Source organism: Phoca vitulina, unplaced genomic scaffold, assembly GCF_004348235.1.
Source record: "Phoca vitulina isolate PV1807 unplaced genomic scaffold, GSC_HSeal_1.0 scaffold5, whole genome shotgun sequence".
Classification (NCBI taxonomy): Eukaryota; Metazoa; Chordata; class Mammalia; order Carnivora; family Phocidae; genus Phoca; species Phoca vitulina.
This window is the reverse complement of record NW_022589708.1, coordinates 17683461-17711444: the sequence shown is the minus strand read 5'-3', so window position 1 is coordinate 17711444 and position 27984 is coordinate 17683461. Positions and strand designations below refer to the sequence as shown.

The 27984-nt window shown below is 37.0% G+C and overlaps 1 protein-coding gene across 3 annotated transcripts in view; it reads left to right on the top strand.

Moving 5' to 3' along the window:
* GPC5 (glypican 5) overlaps positions 1-27984 on the top strand; it is a 1360202-nt gene that overhangs the window by 764985 nt on the left and 567233 nt on the right. The window contains exon 8 of one of the 3 annotated variants that reach the window (XM_032402776.1): positions 20398-21461. The exons of the other annotated variants lie outside the window; for them this stretch is intronic. Coding sequence (XP_032258667.1) covers positions 20398-20399 — 2 coding nt within the window. The 3' untranslated portion in view covers positions 20400-21461. Of the gene's footprint in view, positions 1-20397; positions 21462-27984 lie in introns of those variants that run through there. 3 annotated transcript variants of the gene reach the window in all.

Below are 27984 nucleotides of genomic sequence, written 5' to 3'. Positions count from 1 at the left end.
TTTCAGACAAGGCAACTAAAAAACTCCCTCAGGATCCATGGATGAAGATCTATACCATGATGATGTAATGTTCAGGGTAGTCCTTAAAGAACTGGGTTGCTAATACTTCAGTGCAATAGAAATTGCTTTGTATATCCTGAGTACCTCTATTTTATAGAACACATGCATAATTGAAATAATAAAAACTTATCTACGATTTTGTGAACTATTTTTTATGGTTGAGATAAAATATTTTTTTGTCAAATAGCTTCATGGGAACATAGTGCCCTGGTGGTTAAAAACAAACTCATAAATTCTGTGTTCAGCCATAATTTACTCTGAATATGACCATATAACCATTAAATATTAACTTCAGTTCCATTTCAAAATTAAGGATGTAATTTTATGTTGTTCACTGAGAAAGAAGCTGAATAATAGCTATATTTTCTTTGGCTCAGCTGCAACTATACACTTGATTCTTTGTCAACTGTAAGAAATATCTAAGAAAGCAACACCCTTGTGAAACAATTTATTTGCTTAAAAGCAGTTAATTCAACAAAATCTTTTTTGTTATCTGTATAATAAATGATTACCCTCATTATGAAGTGTAGTTATAGTGAATTACAATGTACTACAATTTACTGCCCTCTTGCATTCAAATGACCTGCTCCCCTGAAAGCTAGGTTATGTTTCCGTTTCATTGAGTTGCATGTTAGCTTTCACTGGGATGGCTAATACATGACTCAAACTTGTCCTTTCTGTCAATATGTTTATAGATTTTGCGTGTTTAGTGAAAATAAGGAAATTTTGCCTCCTATTTAGAATAATGGTATGTTAAAGCTCTGATTTACATCAGACTTAGAATGAATAACATTGCCCTTAGGACCAGGTTCAAAATTTGAACAAGACTTTTGAGGCATTTTATGCCTAAAATTCTCCTCCTTAGTCGGGCCTTGTACCTTTAACACTTCACATTCTCTGTGAGGATCCTTCTGCCACAATGAATATCCTTCTATTACTGTATTTCACGACTGTGGTATCTTCATCGACAGAGTTTCCTTCTCTCTGTTTATATCCATATGTAGTATACCCTAATATCAGGCTACATAATATTCCTGGACACCTTCAAGACGCAGAATAGCTTCCCTTTTCTCTGGGCTCTTTAAACACTCGGTATTTTGACCACCGCAACACTTACCTCATGTTCCTCCATTTGACAACTCATTTAGTTGTCTGCACCATTAACTGGTAATTGTGTGAGGTCAAACACCTCTTTGTTGGCTTTTTTTAACTTGGGAGAGTGCCATATATATATATATATATATATATAGAGAGAGAGAGAGAGAGAGAGAGAATATATATATAGTGATAGAGTGCAAAAAAACCTGTAAGATGTGAATATTGGATATCATGTTGCATGATTTAGAACCAGAATTGGGAAGTGGGTGGAAAAAGGAGGCAGTACTCTCAAAATTTGTGCAAGTTTTGCTCCGTTCTCTTACCCTGTGTCTGGTATCAGCTCAACTGTTCCCTTTATTTTAATATATACAGTTGTCTTGTGACTTCTTTTGAAGCTAAAGCAGCAATGTATTAGATTCTCTTGTCCTATTTATTCATAATAGAATAAGATTGCATGCATGTTCACATTTTGCTATTAGTAATCTCTGAATAAAATATTTTATTCTCTGAATAAAAATGTATCTTAAGTTTCAGGTTACCTGAAAACCTAGAAGTATAAGATAGGAGGTGAGGAGAATTAAATGTGCAGTAAAGAACATGCAGGGGCTTGTATATATTGATTACTTTAAAATGCATTTAAATGTTTTACGGTTTGAAAATAGCTAATAGAATAGAAATACATATGAACTTAAACATTAATTAAGAGATGGAAGGAAGGCAATTTTAGTGCAAACTTGATCAATATAGTGAGGAAACCCAAGATAATTGGAAAGGCAACAAAAGGAGAGTAGTAGATTACAAGTAAGAACGTATGAAGATGTACTAATAAGACCAAACACATTAATTACATAAATCCATTGATTGGATTCAACTGATTAATTAAAATATGAAGAATGTTAAAGTGAGCTAAAGAACATTAGCTCTGATGTTCATAGATCATTCAAACATCAAAGGCACAAGGAGGTTGAAAACAGAGCTAACAGTGAAATGTTAAAGTGAGAAAGTGAACAGCTGGGAAATTACCACTTTTAAGCTAATATTAAATGGGAAAATGTTATTTTGTAACAATGAATGCAGTACCTAAAAACAGAGCAAGCAGGAAGGTCTCATAAACCAAAAAATGTAAAACCAAAACAAATAGCAAACAAATGTAGAAATAAAAGGAAACTAAACCAGAATCATAGTGAAAATGTACATTGGTCAGACTTTAAGAGAGAACAAATAATTACATAAATGATTGCAGTAAAAGAGCCAGTGTATGCTAATAATGTAATTTATAAAGAGGTTAGAAAATACAATTATAAGGAAAGTGCTAACATTTGGTAAATGTTTCTGAGATAATTTGTACTTTTAGAAGACAAGATCTAAAAATAAGTATAAAGATAAAAATAGAGTGGTAGAATAGACTAAATATTAGATTATATAAAGATAAAAACTTGGCAAAATATTTCATAAAGCTAAAAAACCCATTGAAGAAAATAATGAAGCACATAGAAGCACATGAATGATTAATAACTAGATGCAGAAGTAGATTCTATTAAATAAGTGGAGGAAAAGGAAAATATCCACATGTAAATAGGTTCTAGTATTATGCAGTGGCTTCTAAGGATTATATTAACAAACTTTATACAATCCACTTAGAATTAATATTTTACCATTTCAAGCAAAACATAATGATCTTACCAACGTATATCTTTCATTACCTATACTTCCTCTATGATGTAGTTGCCCAAAGTATTACATCTAACTGCACTGAAAATCCCATCAGTGTTATAACATGTGCTTTCACCTGCGACGTGTCATTTAATGAATTTATAAGCCAAAACTGTCTTTTATTTACCAAGATGTTTCTCTTTCTGTTTTTCTTCCTTCATTCCTGACATTCCACGTGTCCTTCTGCTACCCTTTCCCTTCCACTGAAGATCTTGCCTTAGCATTTATTTTATTTTTTAATTAATTTTTTTTGAGGTAGTGTTCCATGATTCATTGTTTGCATATAACACCCAGTGCTCCATTCAGTACGTGCCCTCTTTAATACCCATCACCAGGCGAACCCATCCCCCCAACCCCCTCCCCTCTAGAACCCTCAGTTTGTATTTCAGAGTCCACAGTCTCTCATAGTTCGTCTCCCCCTCCAATTTCCCCCCTTCATTTTTCCCTTCCTACTATTTTTTTTTAACATATGATGTATTACTTGTTTCAGAGGTACAGGTATGTGATTCATCAGCCTTACAAATTCACAGTGCTCACCATAGCACATACCCTCCCCAATGTCTATCACCCAGGCACCCCATCCCTCCCACCCCCCACCACTCCAACAACCCTCAGTTTGTTTCCTGAGATTAAGGATTCCTCATATCAGTGAGATCATATGATACATGTCTTTCTCTGATTGACTTATTTCGCTCAGCATAATACCCTCCAGTTCCATCCATGTTGTTGCAAATGGCAAGATTTCGCTTTTCTTTTTGATGGCTGCATAATATTCCATTGTATACATATACCACTTCTTCTTTACCCATTCATCTGTCGATGGACATCTTGGCTCTTTCCACAGTTTGGCTATTGTGGACATTGCTGCTATAAACATCGGGGTGCACGTACCCCTTCGGATCACTACATTTGTATCTATGGGGTAAATACCCAGTAGTGCAATTGCTGGGTCGTACAGTAGCTCTATTCTCAACTTTTTGAGGAACCTCCATACTGTTTGCCAGAGTGGGTGCACCAGCTTGCATTCCCACCAACAGTGTAGGAGGGTTCCCCTTTCTCTGCATCCATACCAACAACTGTCATTTCCTGACTTCTTCATTTTAGCCATTCTGACTTGTGGGAGGTGGTATCTCATTGAGGTTTTGATTTGGATTTCCCTGATGCCAAGTGATGTTGAGCACTTTTTCATGTGTCTGTTGGCCATTTGCATGTCTTCTTTGGAAAAATGTCTGTTCATGTCTTCTGCCCATTTCTTGATTGGATTCTTTGTTCTTTGGGTGTTGAGTTTGATAAGTTCTTTATAGATTTTGGATACTAGCCCTTTATCTGATATGTCATTTGCAAATATCTTCTCCCATTCTGTCAGTTGTCTTTTGGTTTTGTTGACTGTTTCCTTTGCTTTGCAAAAGCTTTTTATCTTGATGAAGTCCCAATAGTTCATTTTTGCCCTTGCTTCCCTTGCCTTTGGCGATGTTTCTAGGAAGAAGTTGCTGCGGCTGAGGTCGAAGAGGTTGCTGCCTGTGTTCTTCTTTAGGATTTTGATGGACTCCTGTCTCACATTGAGGTCTTTCAACCATTTTGAGTCTATTTTTGTGTGTGGTGTAAGGAAATGGCCCAGTTTCATTCTTCTGCATGTGGCTGTCCAATTTTCCCAACACCATTTGTTGAAGAGACTCTTTTTTTCCATTGGACATTCTTTTCTGCTTTGTCAAAGATTAGTTGACTATAGAGTTGAGCATCCATTTCTAGGCTCTCTATTTTGTTCCATTGATCTATGTGTCTTTTTTTTGTGCCAGTAGCATACTGTATTGATGATGACAGTTTTGTAATAGAGCTTGAAGTCCGGAATTGTGATACCACCTGCTTTGCTTTTCATTCTCAACATTCCTGTGGCTATTCAGGGTCTTTTCTGATTCCATACAAGTGTTAGGATTATTTGTTCCATTTCTTTGAAAAAAGTGGATGGTATTTTGATAGGGATTGCATTAAATGTGTAGATTGCTCTAGGTAGCATTGACATCTTCACAATATTTGTTCTTCCAATCCATGAGCATGGGACGTTTTTCCATTTCTTTGTGTCTTCCTCAATTTGTTTCATGAGTATTTTAGTTTTCTGAGTACAGATTCTTTGCCTCTTTGGTTAGAATTATTCCTGTGTATCTTATGGTTTTGGATACAATTGTAAATGGGATTGTGACTCCTTAATTTCTCTTTCTTCTGTCTTGTTGTTGGTGTATATAAATGCAACTGATTTCTGTGCATTGATTTTTATATCCTGCCACTTTACTGAATTCCTGTATGAGTTCTAGCAGTTTTGGGGTGGAGTCTTTTGGGTTTTCCACATAAAGTATCATATCATCTGCAAAGAGTGAGAGTTTGACGACTTCTTTGCTGATTTGGATGCCTTTTATTTCTTTCTGTTGTCTGATTGCTGTGGCTAGGACTTCTATTACTGTGTTGAATAGCAGTGGTGATAGTGCACATCCCTGTCGTATTCCTGACCTTAGGGGGAAAGCTCTCAGTTTTTCCCCATTGAGAAGGATATTCGCTGTGGGTTTTTCATAGATGGCTTTTATGATAGTGAGGTATGTACCCTCTCTCCCTACACTGTGAAGAGTTTTGATCAAGAAAGGATGCTGCACTTTGTCAAATGCTTTTTCTGCATCTATTGAGAGGATCATATGGTTCTTGTTCTTTCTTTTTTTAATGTATTGTATCACGTTGATTGATTTGCGGCTGTTGAACCAAAATTGCAGCCCAGGGATAAATCCCACTTGGTCGTGGTGAATAATCCTTTTAATGTACTGTTGGATCCTATTGGCTAGTGTTTTGGTGAGAATTTTTGCATCCATGTTCATCAGGGTTATTGGTCTTTCATTCTTTTTGATGGGGTCTTTGTGTGATTTTGGAATCAAGGTGATGGTGGCCACATAAAACGAGTTTGGAAGTTTTCCTTCCATTTCTATTTTTTGGAACAGTTTCAGAAGAATAGGTATTCTTCTTTAAATGTTTGGTAGAATTCCCCTGGGAAGCCATCTGGCCCTGGGCTCTTGTTTGTTGGGAGATTTTTGATGACTGCTTCAATTTCCTTAGTGGTTATGGGTCTCTTCAGGTTTTCTATTTCTTCCTGGTTCAGTTTTGGTAGTGGATACATCTCTAGGAATGCATCCATTTCTTCCAGATTATCTAATTTGCTGGCATAGAGTTGCTCATAATATGTTCTTATAATTGTTTGTATTTCTTTGGTGTTGGTTGTGATCTCTCCCCTTTCATCCATGATTTTATTTATTTGGGTCCTTTCTCTTCTCTTTTTGATAAGTCTGGCCAGGGGTTTATCAATCTTGTTAATTCTTTCAAAGAACCAGCTCCTAGTTTCGTTGATCTGTTCTACTGTTTCTATTTCATTGATTTCTGCTCTGATCTTTATTATTTCTCTTCTCCTGCTGGGTTTAGGCTTTATTTGCTGTTCTTTCTCCAGCTCCTTTAGTTGTAGGGTTAGGTTGCATACTTGAGACCTTTCTTGTTTCTTGAGAAAGGCTTGTATTGCTATATACTTTCCTCTTAGGACTGCCTTTGCTGCATCCCAAAGATTTTGAGCAGTTGTGTTTTCATTTTCATTGGTTTCCATGAATTTTTAAAATTCTTCTTTAATTTCCTGGTTGACCCATTCATTCTTTAGTAGGATGCTCTTTAGCCTCCATGTATTTGAGTTCTTTCCGACTTTCCTCTTGTGATTGAGTTCTAGTTTCAAAGCACTGTGGTCTGAAAATAGGCAGGGAATGATCCCAATCTTTTGGTACCGGTTGAGACCTGATTTATGACCTAGGATGTGATCGATTCTGGAGAATGTTCCATGGGCACTAGAGAAGAATGTGTATTCTGTTGCTTTGGGTTGGAACGTTCTGAATATATCTGTGAAGTCCATTTGGTCCAGTGTGTCATTTAAAGTCTTTATTTCCTTGTTGATCTTTTGCTTAGATGATCTGTCCATTTCAGTGAGGGGGGCTGTTAAAGTCCCCCACTATCATTGTATTGTTGTCAATGTGTTTCTTTGCTTTTGTTATTAATTGGCTTATATAATTGGCTGTTCCCATGTTAGGGGCATAGATATTAACAATTGTTATATCTTCTTGTTGGACAGACACTTTAAGTATGATATAGTGTCCTTCCTTATCTCTTATTATAGTCTTTGGTTTAAAATCTAATTTGTCTGATACAAGGATTGCCACCCCAGCTTTCTTTTGGTGTCCATTAGCATGGTAAATGGTTTTCCACCCCCTCACTTTCAATCTGGAGGTGTCTTTGGGTCTAAAATGAGTCTCTTGCAGACAGCATATCTATGGGTCTTGTTTTTTAATCCAATCTGATACCCTGTGTCTTTTGATTAGGGCATTTAGCCCATTTACATTCAGGGTAACTATTGAAAGATATGAACTTAGTGGCATTGTATTGCCTGTAAGGTAACTGTTACTGTATATTGTCTCTGTTCCTTTCTGGTCTATGTTGCTTTTAGGCTCTCTCTTTGCTTAGAGGACCCCTTTCAATAGTTCTTGTAGGGCTGGTTTCGTGTTTGCAAATTCCTTCAGTTTTTGTTTGTCCTGGAAGCTTTTTATCTCTCCTTCTATTTTCAATGACAGCCTAGCTGGATATAATATTCCTGGCTGCATATTTTTCTCATTTAGTGCTCTGAATATATCATGCTAGTCCTTTCTGGCCTGCCAGGTCTCTGTGGATAGGTCTGTTGGCAATCTAATGTTTCTACCATTGTAAGTTACAGAGCTCTTGTCCAAGCTGCTTTCAGGATTTTCTTTGTCTCCGAGACTTGTAAGTTTTACTATTAGATGTCAGGGTGTTGACCTATTTTTATTGATTTTGAGGGGAGGTTCTCTGTGCGTCCTGTATTTTGATGCCTGTTTCCTTCCCCAAATTAGGGAAGTTCTCTGCTATAATTTGCTCCAATATATCTTCTGCCCCTCTCTCTTTCTTCTTCTGGGATCCCAATTATTCTAATATTGTTTCATCTTATGGTCTCACTTATCTCTTGAATTCTGCCCTCGTGATCCAGTAGTTGTTGATCTCTTTTTCTCAGCTTCTTTGTTCTCCATCATTTGGTCTTCTGTACCACTAATTCCCTCTTCTGCCTCATTTATCTTAGCATTTAGAGCCTCCATTTTTGATTGTACCTCATTAATAGCCTTTTTGATTTCGACTTGGTTAGATTTTAGTTCTTTTATTTCTCCAGAAAGGGTTTCTCTAGTATCTTCTATGCTTTTTTCAAGCCCAGCTAGTATCTTTATAATTGTCATTCTGAACTCTAGTTCTGACACCTTACTAATATCCCTATTGATTAGGTCCCTGGCAGTCGGTACTGCCTCTTGTTATTTTTTGTTGTTGTTGTTGAGGTGATTTTTTCCATCTTGTCATTTTGTCCAGAGGAGAAGAGATGAATGAGAGAACAAAATGCTAACAGGGTAACAACGATGCCAGAACAATAAACACTAAACAAATCAGAAAAGACCCGAAACTGGGGGATAAGAAAGGGAAAGAAAGAAAAAAGAAAAAAAGGATATGATCAGATATGATCAGGCTGGTGCATAGATCATTGCCACATACTAGATTTTCGGCGTATTTTGGTCTGTTAGAAGAAACTGTGTCTCAAAATTTTAAAGAAAAACGTATATATGTACGAAACTAAGGGTAAATACGATGAATGATGGAATATGACTGTAAAGATGAAAATTATAAAAGATTTTTTAAAAAGGAATTGATAAGTTGGTTGAAAAAAGAAAGAAAAAAAAAGGAGAATGTGATCAGGCAGGAGACTAGAACAAAGCCATACAGTAGAGATTTAGGGTATCTTTTGGTCTGTTAGAAGAAACTGTATCCCAAAATTTTATTTTATTTTATTTATTTTATTTTTTTAAAGATTTTATTTATTTATTTGACAGAGAGATAGCGAGAGCAGGAACACAAGCAGGGGGAGTAGGAGAGGGAGAAGCGGGCTTCCCGCCTAGCAGGGAGCCCGATATGGGACTCGATCCCAGGACTCTGGGATCATGACCTGAGCCGAAGGCAGACGCTTAACGACTGAGCCACCCAGGCGCCCTGTATCCCAAAATTTTAAAGAGAGAACAACTTATATATATATACCAAAAATTTAACTACAATGAAGGGATAGAATATGACTCTAATATGAAAAATAAAAAAGATTTTTAAAAAACAGATTGATAAGATGTTGGTTGAAAAGGAAAAAGAAAAATTAAAAAAAAAATAGAAAAAGAATAAAAAGAAAATTAAAATAACTTTAAAAGGCTAAAGAATCATGGGAAAAAAGCCATGAATTCTATGTGCTGTATTCCCCTAGTGCTGGAATTCTGCCATTCTCATTGATCAGTAAACTTGGTCTTGGCTGGCTGTTCTTGCTGATCTTCTGGGGGAGGGGCCTGTTGCTATGGTTCTCAGATGTCTTTGCCGGGGGCTGGGCTAAGTAATCTGCTCGGATTTGTTCTTGGGAGCACTCTCGGGAGCTTTTGTTCCCTGCAAGCTTTCCGTACAGCTTTGGAGGAGGATAGTGAAAATGGCAGCCTCCCAATCTCTGCCCAGAGGAGCCGAGAACTCGGGCCTGCTCCTCAGTGAGCCCCCAGAGAAAAGCAGTCAATCACTCCCGTCTCCCTGGTCTCCGGCCGCACTCCGTGCTCACCCGGCCTGTGACCGAGCGTTTCTATCTCTGGCACCCGACTAAGTGTGGAGTCTCCAAATCCAGCAGATCCCCGCGGTGCTCTCCCATGCTGCTCCTCCCGGGGAAGGAAGGGGAGTCTCCCCAATCTGCCGCCTGTTGGGTCCCTGCTGGAGGAGTAGTGGCCCGACTGTGCCGCAGATCACAGTTTATGGCAACCCCGAGCTGTGAGCCTGCTCCTCAGCTCCGTCTCTGCAGCCGGCTTCCCTGCTCCGATACCTGGGAGCTCTGCCGCACTCAGGCACCCCCAGTCATTCTGTGACCCCGAGGGTCCCGAGACCACACTGTCCCAGCAAGGGTTCCACCCCCTGCTTAGCCACTGGAGCGACGTCCCTCAGCAAAGCCAACTTCTGAAAGTTCCAATTTTGTGCTCTGCTGCTCTGTCACTTGCCGGTAGCGGCTGACAGAGGCCCCCTCCCCCCACTATCTGTCTTCCTGAATATCGCCTCAGATTCACTTCTCTGCCCGTCCTACCTTCCAGAAAGTGGTCACTTTTCTGTTCAGAGAGTTGCTGCTATTCTTTTCTTTGATCTCCTGTTGAGTTCGTAGGTGTTCAGGATGGTTTGATCCCTATCTAGCTGAATTCCTGGGACCAGACGAAATTTAGGTCTCCTACTCCTCCACCATCTTGCTCCTCCTCTGCCTTAGCATTTATTTTAAAGCAGATCTAGTATTGACAAATTGCTTAGTTTTATTCCTGGTGAAATTATTTTACCTTCCTCTCTGAAGACTATTTTCACTAGATTGAGGATTCTGGATTGATAGGTCATTTTTTTTTTTTTCCAGCACTTTAAAAATATTGTTCCATTCTCTTCTACCATTCTTGGTTTCCCACAAGAAATCTGTAGGCATTCGACTTCCTGTTTTCTTATATATAATAGTTTATTTTATTCTGCTTTTTAAAAAAATGTTTATTTTTGGCTTTCAGCAGTCTGATACTAATGTGCCTGGGGATGATTAAGTTTATCCTGATGATGGTTTACTTAGTTTCTGAGAACTTTCAATTTAGGTCTTTTACCCAAAGTGGGAAGCCTTCAGCATTATTTCTTCAAATTTTTTTTTCTTTGTTGTTGTTCCGATCTTTCTCCTCTCCTACTGGGTCTTTTATGCCACAGATATTAGACCTTTTGATATTTTTCCCTGAGATTCTGTTGATTCTTATACATAATTTTTTAGATGATTTCTGTTGTTCGATCTTAATGTACAATGTACATTGTTTCCTTTGACCTCTCAATTTCACTTTTGAGACACCCCAGTAAAATTTTTTGTCGATTTTTTTTCTTTCCATAAGTTTTTCTTTGAGACTTCTGTCTTCCCATTTCAAGAGTATTGACTTTTCTTCATGGGTCATTTTTATAATAGCTGTTTAAAAAAATCTTTAACACTTGTGTCATCTCCTGGTTGGTTATCTGTTGATTGTCCTTCCCCTGATGATTGTTTCCTTGTTTCTTCACATTTCTAATAATTTAGATCCTACCCTGGACCTGTCCTTGTCTGGTCTATGTATATGCCACTATAGTCCAGTCTTTAATTTAGCCTCAGCCTCTACTTGTTCTGGAAGTATTTGCCATCTGAATTCAGTTGGTTTCATTCTTTCAGTTAAAGAGTGAACGGAGATTTCATACACAGATGCAAAGAGCCCCTTCTGATTCCTCCTCTCCATGATCTTATCCTCAGTCTCTGTTCCCCCAGTGTTCTTATTCCTTGTGTTCAGTTTTAAAAGTTGGGGCATTAGCCTCCCCACCCTGCTGCACGGTACCCACAAATTGGCCCAACAGGTGGCAATGTGGTGACAGGAAAGAGGCTGCATGGCTGCTCCAGCCATTCCCACCATTGCTGCTGCTGCATCCAGGGGTGGCGTCAATATTGTGTCTCAGTTTTAGGGCAGGGGGAGTTAAAACGGGACTCAACCCTGTTAGTGAAGTGGGGGAAGAGGAGCCACTGGACGGCTGGGCTCAACTGGTATAAGACAGATGGGGAATGTCAGACGTCTCTTGTCTGTAAATACAGTTGTTGCTGTTTCTAAGCATGGTGGCCGCCCCCGGGGGGGAAGAATGCAGGGAGAAGAGCTGTAGCTTCACTGTAGAATTGTACTTGGAGCGAGTGGTGCAATTCCCAAGAACATCCCTCCTGATTCTCTGGCGAGAAGGAGTGCTTTCCACTTTTGAGCATTTTCTGACTGTACTCACTTGGGTTCCAGGATTTGGGCTTACCTAGAGACCCATCTAGGATATAGAGGAGAGGAACAAGGAACTTGGAGCCCATATACTGCTCCAATCTACTTGCTCTTCTCCACCTTGCATGTAGAGTCTTCTAATAGGTGCTTTACACTACCCCTTCTCCCCCACCACCCCCCTTATGTGGGAGACAAAAAACAAAACAAAACCAAAAAAACCCCTTGCTGTCTTGTACTCTCTCAAGTCCTAAACCTCACAAATAAGTATTCCATTTCTGTGGGGGGGGGCTATCCAGAATACTCTTTTATTATTGTGTATATCACACTATCTTAGCTACTTGGTTTCATTCATTTTTGGTTTGAAATAAAAGGATAAAGAAAGGATGTAAAAGTTTCCCAAATACTGCCATTTTCATTTTGAAATATGAAGTACAAATGGATCTTCCCTTGCATCCTTCCGCTGCATCCCAGCCTTCCTTCCAGACATGACCACTGCTATTAGTTTTATGTGTATCTCTTTCAATGTGTTCATGCTCGTGGAAAAAAAAAATTATCTATAAAAACAGATCTATAACAAAATAGAATGACATTTTTCTCCCACAAGTTAAAAAAGATCTACTCTTTATTCACTACTCTCAACCTTAGTATGTATAGATGTACCTCCTCAGTAAAATGGTAAAATAGCTACTTTGTATTTCCTGGTGTGGATGTATACTAGAAATTATTTGATCTGTTTCACATGATGGACCTTTAGATGTATCTTTTTCTTTTCTTTTTTTTTTTGACTGTTGCACAGGGTCATAAACAACCTTGTTCATTTATCTTTATCTGTTTCTGCTAGTATCTTGGTAGCAGCATTTTTTTTTTTTTTGAAGTGAAACTCCAGAATGATTCTATACGATTTATTCTCTTACACTTGTCATACAGCTTCAGTCCTGCAAGACAAATATGTGACCCCCTCTGCTTTGTGTCTGAACAGCATCAGGGTAATTTTCAGTCCAGAGTAAAATGCCTGTTTCTGGGTACCTATTTCTTATATCATTGTTGACAGTGGGTACAGCGAACTTTTTTGGTGTATTTAAAAGATCTTTACATATTTCCATCAAATGTAAGTTTGTATTATCCATTTTTGTTTTTAAGTCCTGTTCCTATTTATCTATGGGGATACTTGATTTAGCAGGGAAATTATCATTTGGTCTGTCTATATTCTTTTTTTTTTTTGCCCCAAGTCCATATTTTATCATTAAATACTTATGATTCCTACTGGTTTTTATGTAATCAAGCCTACCAATTATTCTCTTTGGGGATGCTATATTACTTGATTGCTTTTTCAAAGTGTCTACTCAAAGATGAAAGCAATTATTCTAATTTTCTGAAATTTTATTAATGCTTTGATCCCTTATTTGGAATTTGTTGTGTACACTAGGTTGTAGGCGTGTTTTTTTCAAATTATACAGTAAATTATCCAACTGCATTCATTAAATAATTCTTTCATCTTGGAATTCAAATATTTTATTTCTGTAATCCATTCATTTGTCATTTTCTATTTGTCAACTGTCCCTATATCAAACTGTTTTAATTACAGTAGCTTTATTTATTTACACATCTGTTTTTAGATTGCAATTCCTAGTGGATATAGATTTAAATTCCCATGAGATTTAAATTCTTAAAGGGAAGGCTCATTTGACTTTTCTCTTTTGTCCTAGCTTACCATAGTGCTGACAAATAGTTTTACTGAATTATTGTCCAACTTTAAATATCTGTTGTTTGAAACTTCTGTTCCATGTTGGCTAAACACTTCAAGAGTGTATCCAACACCATAACTACTTATTGAACATACAAGACTTTATATTGAGAACAGTGGACAGTTTATTTATTTATTTATTTATTTAAAGATTTTATTTATTTATTTGACAGAGAGTTAGCAAGAGCAGGAACACAAGCAGGGGGAGCGGGAGAGGGAGAAGCAGGCTTCCTGCCGAGCAGGGAGCCCGATGTGGGGCTCGATCCCAGGACCCTGGGATCATGACCTGAGCTGAAGGCAGACGCTTAACGACTGAGCCACCCAGGTACCCAACAGTGGACAATTTAAAAAAAAAAAAAAAAAAAAGAATCTGTCCTTTATTAAAGAGCATCTATGCTGTCCGGGTGAGAATAAGTCCATGTGAGCAAGAATAGTAAGTGTGCTATAACACAATATGAAAAGTGATCTGAGAGTAGAATAACATTTGTCCAAAGGGAGAAACAAGAGCAAGGTTACTGTTTCATTCAATCACTGAAAAAAGGTTCTTAATAGAAGGTATAGTTTGTTGCCATCTTGACTGACCAGCTACATAAGTGCATAGAAAATGAAATAACATAGATGTATCCTCTGTGAAGAATTCTTTGGATGAAAACCCTAATCCCTACAGAACGTCTGAGTCCTGGTGTGTTGTGGTGCACAAGAGTATACCAAAGTTAAGGCAGAATTTTGGATTTTGTTTTGTTTTTCCTGGTATTTTTCTTTCCAAGAGAGTTCATGGTTTGGATGGGTGATTCTTGCATTTCTCCTCTACCTTGCTAATTACTAAGTGTTTCTACCAAAACCTAGTTTAACTCAAGTAATCTATATTCACATCCTCTGAATGATTCCGTTCACCATTTAGAGATCTTTGTATTTTTATGCAAGCCCATGTGGTAATAGTGGTTCTGGTAAGAGTGGGATGAGGGTAGGAAGCTCTTGCTTGTTTTCAGTTATATGTCACAACAATAGCAAACATAGGGACCATGATTGGAATGTGAAACCTGCCATTATAGGTAAATGAGTATGTTGGGCATGGCGTAAAAGAGATTTTAATACTTGATGAAATGTCCAGATCTTGCTATCATATATCTAGGAAACACAGCCATGTGTCAACTATTTCTCATCAGATAGTAACAGATCATGTGCATTTTACATAAAAAGATGTGAAAATACTTGTATGGAAATTCTGAACTCTGTTCATTTAAATCCTCTTCTGGACAGATCACAGAACTAAATTCCTTTTAAAAAAATAAACACTTTTTTCTAAAATGTTGGAAAGCTAACTTAACCCTGGATCTAGACTAAGCGTATATAATTTGTAATCTTTGTACTTGATTATGAGTGGTTTTAGCTCCATTGACTTATATATGGTTTCTATGTAACACTGCTGCATGCTTTAAAAATAATATATTTTTGCCTTCAAAAGGCAAACATAGTCGGAGTTCTTCCCTCAGAACTTGGCAACTGACCTATTATTTGATGTACACAGTAGTTTGCGTTGTGCCCAGAGAAAAAATTTAGACCCAATTCCCTGGAGCCCCCATGCTGTGAGACCAATGTGTCACCTATGCTTTGTCTCTGAACAATGTGGAAGTATCTTTCTGTACAGAGCAGTGCCGGGGCGAGTGCATCTGTGTGCTTTGCCCAAGGTGACCTCCTAGGGAGAAATAAAACATGTTGTATAGGCATGTTTGGCTTCACATTTAAACTAAGTTGAGAACAAGAGCAATTGTCACTTCCAGCAAAAATATTTTTCCAGGAATCATAATAGATGGGCAGTCTGTTTCTATCCTTACTCTTTTATGACTGGTAACTTACTTGTTAACTCTCTTTGAACATATGTTTTCCATGAATCAGAGGGAATAATCCTAAATAGTACAAAGCTTGGTGATACACATTGTTTTGATAGGCTTAGCTGCTACAACCACAGTTTTGAGAAAGAGAAAGAAACTGATGGACAAAGAATGCTATAGGAATATTATGCAACAAGTCTTTTTTTTTTTTTTTTTAAGATTTTATTTATTTGTTTGACAGAAAGAGGCACAGTGAGAGAGGGAACACAAGCAGGGGGAGTGGGAGAGGGAGAAGAGGGCCTCCAGCTGAGCAGGGAGCCCGATGCAGGGCTCTATCCCAGGACCCTGGGATCACGACCTGAGCTGAAGGCAGACGCTTAACAACTGAGCCACCAGGTGCCCCATATTATGCAACAAGTCTTAAATGAAATAAAAAAGAACATTCCAAGTCCTAATCCTCTAAAAACATTTAGTAAGAATATAAAATGTAGTGATACTCCCCTTAGATGAAGAAATCTGGGGGTGAGGGGTGTGAAGGAGCAGGAGAGGAGAGCAGAGAGGCAGAAGATAGAGGTCTAGAGATAAATGCCAACACCGAGCAGGAGTTCAGCAAGTCCTACTATATGTGACCAGGTAAGTAAAGAAACAAAGGACACTGAAGGGATGGTTTCTTCTTTAGTGTAGACACATGTGGTCTGGGTAATATTCCTGTGGTAGGAGTACAATAACCATAAATAAACTAAAAATAAATAGGGCATCAAATGAGCAAACGCTAAGCCTGATGGTATGGCAGGAGACAATCATCTGATCGTACAGGGGCTCACAGGTCTGATTTGGCAAACCTACATTCTCTCTGTTCTGGTTGCGGACTCTGTGCACTGTTTGGCCAGTGAGGTCGGGTGGGGCACGTGACTCCTAGATCCCTAAATGCACCAGAAGCCCCAAAGTAAGGAAGTTTAAAGGCTGGTCAGGGTTAACATTTGAATAAGGGACTTCTGTGTAAAATGCTGTTAGAGTATGTGAACCTAATATACCCTTCCCAAATGTTTCACCAAAATATAAGAAGCCAAGAAAGGAAGAGATGAAGGAGGATAGGAACACAGGAAGGAGAGAAGGGGGAACTCCAAACACCATAGGGTACCCAGAGGGCACAAAGCTAGGAAGCCTGGCCACCGTCCATTCCTGGGAGGAATGTCTACCAGGTGTGAGGCAAGCACTGCCGAAGACCCAAATAGCTAACAGTGTTTGGATTTATGAAGTAGAACTGATGGGCCTACTTGAAACACAACAGAAAGATTGTGAGTCTCTATCCTCCCAGCCTCTGGGTATCCTGCGAACCTGTCAGAAGAGCAGACTGGGGCAGAAGAAGTTCTCATCCTTGCGCAAGTGAGGCTCTGCGGGGGCATGGCATGGGCAGGTGCGGTCTGCTGCCCCGCGGTGCTGGGAGAACGGAAACAGCCTGTTGTCTGGGATCTGCACGGCCACCGATGGAAGCCGAGGGCAGATGCCAATGGTGCATAGTTCCCTCCTTGTTGAGGATGAGAAATGTAATAAAATTCAACACCAGGGGGCTTGAAAGAATATATTGCAGAGAAAATTGGAGGGAATAGCATCGGTGAGACTCAGAGGGAGACACACTTTTCTCCGGAACCCATAGAACATTTTAGAAAGCAATTTGACATTCTTGATAGGAGACTGGAGACAGCATGGCCCCAAACTGAGAAGAGTAGAAAGCCAGACTGTGGCAAAAATACAGGTAGGAAACAAAAGATGGCCCAGCAGAGCGATGTTCATATTGTGTTAGCAGAATTAAAGAGCTGAACTCCTGGGGATCCTGGGACAGGGGACACTGCTCTCTGGGATTTTCCTGAGAATTGGATGTTTACTCGACAACAGAGCTTTATCTTATTGCTTAGATTTCATTTTAATCAGTGTTTGCTTTAAATTTATAATATTAAACATTAAAAAGTCTCTATTATTAGATTTGTTTAGCACACTAGTCTCCGTGCCCTGCATCAGGCTTAGATATTGTAGGTATCTTATCACTATTTGTTGAATTAATCAGTGGGTGATGATCACACTAATCAAAGTGGGGCTGGTCAGCTTGAGTCCACCTCTCATCCCAGTACTTACTAGCTATTCGATCTTGAACATATGACCTTTTTGTGCAGTTCTCTCATTTGTGAAATAGGTGGATATTGTTCTAATTCTTAAATATGTTAGGCTCTACGTGAGTAAGGCATGTAAGGTGTTTATCCTAATGCCTAGTACAGATAAGTACAGAATAAATGTGAGCTATTGTCACACTAAAACAACGAAAGACAATTGGGTGTAGAAATAAAGGTGACCTGAAGCTCTAATCAAAATAGTAAAAGGAATCTTAGCTCCATAGACAGACTCTAGTAAGGTATTTAATTAAATGGATTTAGAGCATCAAAGCAACAACAAAAAAAAGGCACCCCCCCCCCAAAAAAAAAAAAAGTTTTCAAGGAGGATACAAGAATTTGGGAGAGAGGTTCAAATTTCTCTGTCAATATAAATGCCAGGAGGAAAAAGATAAAAAAACAAACAAACAAAAACAGGGTTCAGGGGAAATAGTTGTAACCCAAGTATTTAATCCTTCAGAAAATAGGCAGTCAAATGAAAGTCATAGATGTTCTGTGTTATGCAATTTAATAAGGAAAATTATGAAATATTTGCAAATAGGCAAAATGATTAATTACTATGTGACTTTCCAGTAGACTGCTGAAGATAGTCTAGTGGGTCCTCCTGGAATTATCTGATTATATAAAGGGTTATGTAAGAATGCATCTTTAACTGCCTTCTAGAAAACTAATAGCACAACAAGAGATTCCTATTCACACCAATGCAAAAAATCTTGTTCAGGTGATGATGAAAACCTCCACCTCACTTAAACCAATCTTAATATTTTACTGGGTTCTCTTAATTAGTAGTCTTTAGTATGTATTCCCTCACCATTTAATCTTTGACCACTTATATTTATAATAAAGTCTCATTTTAAAATTTTATGAAAATTAGACTTATCAAATAATCAGAAAATACTGTGGAGCAAATGCTTCTTGCAAATAATTCTGCAAGATTCTTATAATTTTATTGCCCTAGAATTTTATTGTAAGCATGGTTTTTATTGTAGATATGAGTCATATGGCTTTACATGATCTGGTTTCTCTTAATTCTTCATTTTTTACTACACCTTGGCTTGTTTCTGATATCCCAGACGTGTTGATGAGGCACAACTTTCACTCCCCTTCTCACTTCTGTATTTTCACGTGCCGTATCTTCCAGACCAACACCATCCACCCATGACACACAAAACATACCTCCTCCTTCTCCCGAGTAACTCCTACTCATCCTTCAAGTTTCAGCTGCTACTTCCCTGGGAGACTTTCCTTATTCCCCAGGCCCCATTTGGTTCTCCAAATTTGTGTCCCTCCAGTAGCCTTAGTCACCTTTCTCTTGGTCACATTTACCATGCTGTGTTAAAACTGTGTGCTCCTTCCCCATGGGCTACATAAGCTCCCTAAGATACAGCAACTATTAATGGTTTTATTTATTATGGCATCCCTTGGTTCATTAGTTCTCCATTGTTGCATAACAAATTACCACACATTTCGGAACTTAAGTCCCACATTATTTGTTTCTGTGGGTCAGGAGTCTGAGCACAGCTTAGCTGTTTGCTCTACTTCACGGTCTCTCACAAGGTTACAAACAAGGTGTCAATCAGGGCTGGAGTCCCATTAAAAGGTAAAACAGGGCAAGATAAACTTCCAGGCTCACGTAATTGTTGGGTGGAATTCAGATCCTCCCTCCCTATTGCCCAGAGGCTGCTTTCAGGTTCTGACCATGTGAGCTTCTCCAACATGGCTGCTTGCTTTATGAAAGTATGCAAATTGAGAAGACAGCAGAGTTTGTTAGCAAGATGGAAGTGACAATCTTATATAACATAATTGGGAGGGGGGGAGGGACATCTCCTCATCGTTGGCATATTCTGTTAGGAGCAAATCATAGGTCTGTTCACACTCCGGGGGAGAAATGACACAAGGCAGGGATCATGATGAGAGTCTGCCTACCACAGTAGGGCCCGGTGTTACAAGATTTCTTCTCCTTTGGTGCCCACAGTTCTTGGTCACACCGCTTCAAAGAATGAAGAGGTAGACCAGACAGAGTGGTGGGCAGCAAAACAAAGTTTATTGAGTGATAGTAAAGTTTGAGTGACAGAATATAAAGCTCCCGAAGAGGAGAAGGGGACCTGAGAGGGTTGCCAAGAGAGTTTTTAAGTCTAGGGGTTTTCAAGGGCTCGTTGGCAGGCTGTTTCAATCTGATTAACCCTCCATACGCCTGTCATCCAATCAGGTTTTGGTCCTCTCTATCAGGTGGGAAAGAGTGAAGGGCTCCTTCCAGGGTGGTATAAAATCCTTTTAAGGGTGGTTTTCTTAGGGCCGTGGGGACTCCTTGACCCTGCCAGCCTTTCTTCTGACTATCCTTCATCACCAGTCCTGTGCCAACGCACAGTAGGTTCTGAGGTAATAGCTGCCCAGTGAATGCTTCGTTCAGTGGAAGGATGGTTTATATGCAGGCTACTTTACAGAAATATGCAGAAAATCCCTTCCTTTGAGCATAAGATAATAGATAAATTTGTTTAACTCTATTTTTTTCCCTCTGACTAGATTCCTTTTTATTCCCCATTACTTGTTTTCAAAATATTTCTTAGGTATGTCCAGTTAACCTAAAAAGTAGGGACTTAATGAAAAAGACAAAACAATTAAAAATAAATCAGCAAAATGACTTCAAATAATTCTAAAATACACAGGCAGCCTGTGTTATTTTCTAATATTTTCAAGCCATGTCACAAATGCACATATCCAAAGTAGTGTAAACATGGGCACAGCTGTGTACAGAATCTCCTATTTAAATTATCTCATCATAGATTTTCCTTACCCTCTTGAATTATGACTTTAATGTTACGCACTAAAACTATTTCATGTGGTGAAATTGACTCCATTGAATTTTATAACAGGAAACAACTTTGACTTCTGATGAAGAAGAAGAAAAAATATCCTTGCAAATTTTGTCTAAACAGTAAGTCAAAATTGAGTAATTCTACAATAAAAGAGAAACACTATTAAATTATATTTCCTTCATTTTCTCTATCAGACATCTGAACGTTTCTTTCATCTGTGATTTGGGATTCTTCTAAAGTAATAGATGAAGGGCCAAACTAAGCTGAAGAGATAGTTACATAAATGTACTTAATGATCCTTGCCATATACACAGCACCTAACATTACACGACAGCATTCCTGGAGCATGCATCCACTGTTTCTAAGGATAAATAAACTCTTTTCAAAAGTGTATTGTATATGGGTTGATGTCTGTAAAGGTTAAAAACATCAAATTCTGAAATATCATGACCTGACATTAATGACCCAATAATAGGTTGACATTTGCAATTCTTTTTGGGGGGTAATGGCCCACCATATGCAAAGATCAGCTTCTGCATTTAGCTGCTTCTCTCAAAGGAAAAAAATATGAGTAATAATAGTACAGGGAGGTTAATAACAAGTAAAGACCTAGTATATCTTTTATCAGTGTGTTTCGAAAATGAACTGAGAATTGCTGTCAACTTGATTGGGAAGGGGAAAGGAAGAATGGATCCATATGGGAGGCATCACTCAGCTTCCCGTGTTTGTGTGAAGGTGGTTCGCAAGGTTACCTGAGCTGATGCAACATAAAGCTGAAATTTGCATGTCAAAGCTTTGTTCCTTTTGTGAGCTACTGCCACACAATCATTGGCCCTGGGGTTTAAATTTCACAGATGTCTAAGCTCATTTAAAAATTAAAGTGCAATAATTTGCAATCCACAGTATATCTAATCATTCTGATTTTTCAGAATGTTTTGCTATTGTATTTCTACCAACTAAAATTTTACTCTTTCATAGACTCTCTCAGTTTTTCCAGTGAAAGCTAATGTATTCTTTGACAAGAACATTCTTTTTTGGGGCCATTGTATTATTGCTAGTTAAGATTCAAAAAGAATATTTATACCTATTTAAAATCAGAACCAAAAATAACTCAGCATTAAGCCGACCATTTCATTTCCCTATGCTACTGGGGGGCTGGGGGGTGGGGGTGGGAAGTGACTCATGGATGCTAGTTCTCTGCCCATGTTACTTATTATTTCAACTACTTCCAAATTTTCAGAACACATTCCAGGGAACATTTGTTCTACATTTTGCTCCATGAATTATTTCATCAGAATTAATGACTTTACATTACTAGAAAATATTCTAAGATGCAATGCTCCAATAGGCTTATAATGACTTCCTATAGATTATATTTATTAATGTCGCCATAAATTAACATCTTTTCTCAGTAGAGTTGAAAGCATTACGTGATAAAATTTTAAAGTTCACAGAAAAGAATTATAAACATGAAGTAGAATTTTACTCCTCCAGATTAGATACACATTTGCAGTATCTAGTACACTGAAAAATAGGAAAAGTGAACATTACTTTTAGTCGTCTTTTTCCTATTTTACACCCGAACTATAGGAAATGCTAAAGCAACATTCTGGTGCTTACAACATTGGGATTAGTCCCAGTTATGCTGGTTGATTCAATGTTTCAACTCTTGCCCCCTCTCCTTAAATAAATAGAAACAGTTTCATAATTCTGTTTCATATTTTTTCACAACTCTATAGATTTTTTTCCCCCCCAAGAGTGTAGAGAATGGACATGGGCCACGGATCTGGAAACACTTAACAGCTTGAGTGTCCTTGGGCAATGGAGAGGAAGACAAAGTTAATGATTGCACTGAGATTTCATGGTAGGAAATACAGAAATGAATTTTAAACCATGTTACAAGCCAAATCAATCACTTCTATATTTTAAAGTAACAATAGGATTATTTTCAAACTGGCTGCATAATTTTAGGTATAGGTTATGTTCAAGGATGGTCAAAGATGAGGGTGGCACGTAATCAGTGAAAGGGCGAAATCATACATCACTTATTTTGCCCGATGAAAACTCCTTCAAGTTTCAGTACACATGTAAATCAATGATTTATTCTCTCCCATTGCTAATAAAGCTCCCATAGAACATATTGAGAATACATCAAAAATTAATGGATTAATTATTTTTTTTGCAGCCAATGGTGGCTATTGTATAATTAAATGGTCAAAAATGTTTATGTCCAAAAACTATCAGGTTCAAAGTTTTGATCACAGAAATGGTATCACAGGAACCTTTTTTCTAATTTCTGTAATATGCGAAGGAGTGTTCAATAGGTAGTCTATGAACATCTGAACATCTGTTAAGTATAGGAATGTATATAGAACATAAGATCTGATCTGTGACTTGATGGTATTTAGACACTAAAATATTCTTTTAGTATGGTCTCTACATACTGTTTGATTAAAACTAATAACGTATTATAAACAAATGGATGCTAAATGAAAATGATAAATTTGTATTTGAGAAAGAAACTGGAATTTCAGGACATATCTATCTGGGGTTAGCCAAAGATCCTAGTGCTCTCCAAAAAAAAAAAGATAAATGCAAATATTACACCTTTAAGTCTTAAATTCAAAAATACTATTTTGTAGATTGAGGTTTTCTATGTAGAGAATCATGTCACCTACAAATAAGATGGTTTTACTTCTTTCCCAATTTAAATACCTTTCATTTATTTTTCTTGTCTGCTTACTCTAGATAGGACTTCCCCCTACAATTTTGAATATCTATGGTGAAAGTGAAAATCTTTGTCTCGATCTTAAAAGCAGAACTTTCAGTCCTTCCTTGAATATGTCATTTCTATTATGAAAGGGTTGACTTTTATCAGTTCCTTATGTTTTTTTCCCCTTTGTTCTACAAATATGGTTTATAACATTTCTACATTTTTTTTGCATTGAAATATACTTTCTTGAGATAAATCTCACTTGGTCACAGTGTATAATCCATTTAATGTTCTGATAAATGGATTTGGTTGAGCATTTTAGTGTCTCTATTTATAAAGAATATTCTGTTGTTTTCTTGTGGTATCTTTGTTGGACTTTGGTATCAGTGTAATTCTGGCCTTATACGATGTCGTAGGAAATTTTTTTTTTTTTGAAAGAGTTTGAGTAGAGTTGGTTTTAATTATTTAAAAGTTTGTTATAATTCACCAGAGAAACCATCTAGTCCTGAACTATTATTATTGATTCAATCTCTTTATTATAAGCGTATTGAGATTTTTTCTTTCCCCCTGAGATAGAATTGACTGGTATGTTTCTAAGAATTTACCCATTTTGTCTAGATTATCTAATTTATTGCCAATAGTTCATAGTATTCTTATAATCCTTGTAATTTCTGTAAGTTTGAGAGTTAATGTCCCCACTTTCACTTCTGGTTTTAGTTAGTTGTGTTTTCTCTTTTCTCAGGCTAACTAAAGGTTTCTCAATTTTGTTGTTTTCAAGAAAACAACATTGGTATTGTATATATTCTCTATTTTCCTATTTTAGTCGTCTCTCTTTTAATCTTATTTCCTTTATTTTGTTCACTCTATTCAATTTGCTCTTTTTTCTAGTTCTTTACAGTATAAAGTTAGGTCGTTGATTGGGAGTCTTCTATTTCAATGTAGGCACTTAACACCTATAAATTTCCTTTTGAGCAATGATTTTGCAGCATCCTGTAAGTTTTGGTATGCTGTGTTTCTGTCTTTATTCATCTCAAAGTATTTACTAATTGTCCTAGTTATTTCTTCTGAGCCTGTTACGGGCTGAATTATGTCTTCTCCCACCCCCCAAAATCATATGTTGAAGTCCTAACCCCCAGTACCTTAAAATGTTACTATAATTGGAGACAGGGACTTTAAAGAGGTAATTAAGGTAAAATAAGGTCATTTGGGTAGCCTCTCATATGCCTGGTGTTCTTATAAGAGGAGAAAAGGCATCAACAGACAAGGGGAAGATCATATGAAAACAAAAGATGGCCACGAACGAGGCAAAGAGAAAGGCCCTCAGAAAAAACAACCCATTGTCATTGTGATCTTGGACTTACACTCTCCAGAAATGTGGGAAAGTAAATTTCTGTTGATTCACTCAGTCTGTGGTATTTTGTTATGGCATCCCTGACAACCTAATACAGACTGTTTAAGAGTGTGTTAATTTTCACTGTTTGTGAATTTTCCAGTTTTCTTATAGTACGTGCTTAAGTTCATTGTGACCAGGGAAGAAACTTTGTATAATTTCAGTTTTGTTTAAATTTAAGAATTGTTTTATGGTCTAACATATAGTCTGTCTGGGGAATGCTCCATGTACACTTGAGAAGAATGTGTATTTTGTTGTGTAGAGTGCCGTGTCCACGCTATTCTAGTTCTACCCATTACTGAAAATGGGATATTGAGGTCTTCAATTATAGAACCGCCTGTTTCTTTAAATTTTGTTAATGTGTGTCTCCTGTATATGGAGGTTCTGCTATTTGAGATCTATATGTGAGATAGATCTATTCAATATATATAAACAAACATATATATATATTTATAATTGTATTAGCTTCTTGATGAATCAGTACTTTGAATAAGCATCCTGGTGCCTTCTGGCCTTCATAGTTTAATGAGAAATTGGCGATTAATAATATTAAAGTTCCTTTCTGCATGGTGAGTATTGTTTCTTGGTGTTTTTGAAGATTTCTCTTTGTATTTGGCTTTTAATGGTTTGATTAAAGTGTGTTTCAGTGTGGCTCTTTGAATCTATCCTGCTTGTTGCACATTGAACTTTTTTGACATTACTTTGTCTTTTGTAACATTTGGAAAGTTTTCAACCATTACTCCTTCAATATATATATATATTTGATAATGTAGAAATGAAGGTCACAAGGGTATAAATTAGCCCTATGAAAACATTTTACTTTTTACCACATATGTCACAATGTTTGTTAATAATTCTATCAACTACCAATATTTTTTATTATATACCAGAAACTGTTAAATAACTTCTATAGATCATCTCAAAAATAATCATAGGACATCTATGCGATTAGTATGTTTAACCCTTAGCTTTTCTTATAAATTTTATTAGCTTAATAACAAGATAGATATGCCAAGATAAAAAGCATCACTCGTATTTCCCATACTAATAGGAAAAAAGACAGTGAAATATACTCTTATGAATATATTTTTCAGAATACTCATGAGCTGCCTAAAGATTCCCTAAAAGAGTTATCAAAGCTCCCTAAAAAATTGTTTGGAATTTTATAATCATAAGCCTTAAATTTCTTTTAAATTGTTACAGGAGATATTTAGCAAGAATTGGAAACTAGATAAAAAGTACCCACAAACATCCTTTTACACACAGGTTTTATGGTATAGAATATTAAATATTTTTTTAAGGTGGCAATTGGGATATGTTCTGATAGTACTGTAAAATGTGAAGTGCTAGACAACTTTAAGGTAATATTAATTTTGAATTGTTTAATTGATTTATCTAGAACTTAAAGACAAGGCTACAAGTATGTAGAGTTGGTAGTTGATTACACAACATACCTTTGCCCATTGCTATGTAGTCAAGAGACTCCTGGTGAGCAATCTAAATATTGTAACCAATTAATATGAGAAAATGGATTTCACTTACTTTATTTTGATTCATAGCATTTTTCCATGAATGTAAATCATAATTACTGTAAGAAACCCCTTTATTTTGCACACTTGCTGATTAAAATCAAATATTAGCAAAATTTTTAAATACACATTCAAATAAGCTGTGAATCTGAAATTGGAAATCGTTTAAGTTCAGTTAGAATTTTAGGATGTTGTTTTCTAGTACTTTAAGTTATGGAATTGTAAAGGCTTTCTAATAAATATGTAAGTTTGAAAAATAAGTGATATATAGCATTCCAACACTTAAAATACCCTATGTTTTTCTGGCTTATAACTTGTCATAAAGATCTTTAAAGGCTATAGTTCAGCACTTCAAAGCATTCCACATGATAGACCATTGTTATTTTAAATAATTTCTTTTTTTTTTTTAAAGATTTTATTTATTTATTTGAGAGAGAGAATGAGATAGAGCATGAGAGGGGGGAGGGTCAGAGAGAGAAGCAGACTCCCTGCTGAGCAGGGACTCGATCCCGGGACTCCAGGATCATGACCTGAGCCGAAGGCAGTCGCTTAACCAACTGAGCCACCCAGGCGCCCTATTTTAAATAATTTCTATAGTAATGAAAATCTTTTGACAGAAGCTGATATGCTTAGGAGCAAGTCTTCGATGGTGCATTTTTTTTTTTTTTTAAATATATAATGAAACACTAGGGTGATATCCATACCTCCAAAAGTGTAATGACTATGAATAATGGCTGTAATTAACGTTCAGATTTATAAATGTCCAGTTCCAATATCAACAATTCCTTTTAAATGTAAGTACTAACATCTCTAAGAAAAATCTTAGCAATTATAGCATGCTCCTACTTTAAAAAAATACTTTTTATAAAGGTAGGGTAAAAACAATAAATTATTTAATAAATATAGCATAAACTCAGAGATTTTGTCTTTTTCTCCCAGAAGATGGTCTATAACCATAAATGATTATTTCTGAAGCCTAAGAAAAAATGATTACTCTTCTAGTTTAAAAAATCAAGTAACTGTTTTCATCTTTTGTATCTGAAATTACGTGCATATTTAACTAAGAAATCATTAGTAACAATTGCTTTAAAGTGGGTTTTTTGAAGAATAGGGTTCTTTTATCTAAGTATTGCATACATAGTAGAGACTTTTAAGCTGTTAGTATGATTATGTTGTATCATTTGTATGATATGCAAATTATATAGTAAGCCTAAGGCTTATGAAAAAGCAGGTGTGTGAAATTAACGTTTTGTAAGGAGTGCTCCTCACTTAATTTGCCCACTCTGGAACCAAATTTTAAAGTGATAACATATTTGTAACAATACCTGGAAGGATTGTTTTTTAAATCAAACTCTTCCTGAAAACAACTGATTAATCATTCACAAAAGAATGAAACTATATTCATTTGAATTTCAAACCACATAAAGCTGAAATTCCTTATTGTTTTTTGAAGACAGGTTTTCTGGAAGCATACTTTTCACATGTAGAGGACTGTAAAGCAAAGGGTATATAATCCTAGATTGTTTTGAAGGAATACAGCACAATAGTAGGAAACTTAGCCTGCATACAAAGACACTGTGGTTCCCAAAGACCTATGCCCAAAACCTGTTGCACCAATTTCTCTGATTTTTAACTCCTCTAGAGAATCTGGATTCTCTCCTTTTTATTCTGCTTTACTGTTGAATACATAAGTCACTGGTTCTCAAATTTGAGCTACAGTAGAATCACCTGGAAAAGCTAAGATAAATCAGATGAGTTTTGCTAGCTTAAGTGTAAGTAAGGGTTACACCTGTTAGGAAGATCCTAGACCTCTTCCCTGGAACTGGTAAAAAGCAGGATTCCTGGCTAATTAGGGTTGTCATTGTGGTTTCGACCGCAATAAAGTCTATTATTTTCCTCTTGAAGCATCAGAATAGCTAGTAGTACATAGTATAAGAAAAGGGAGAGACTTTAACATGCCACTGAAAGGAATCAACTTGCCTGGAAATTAAACCTCCCTTTTAGCATAAAGG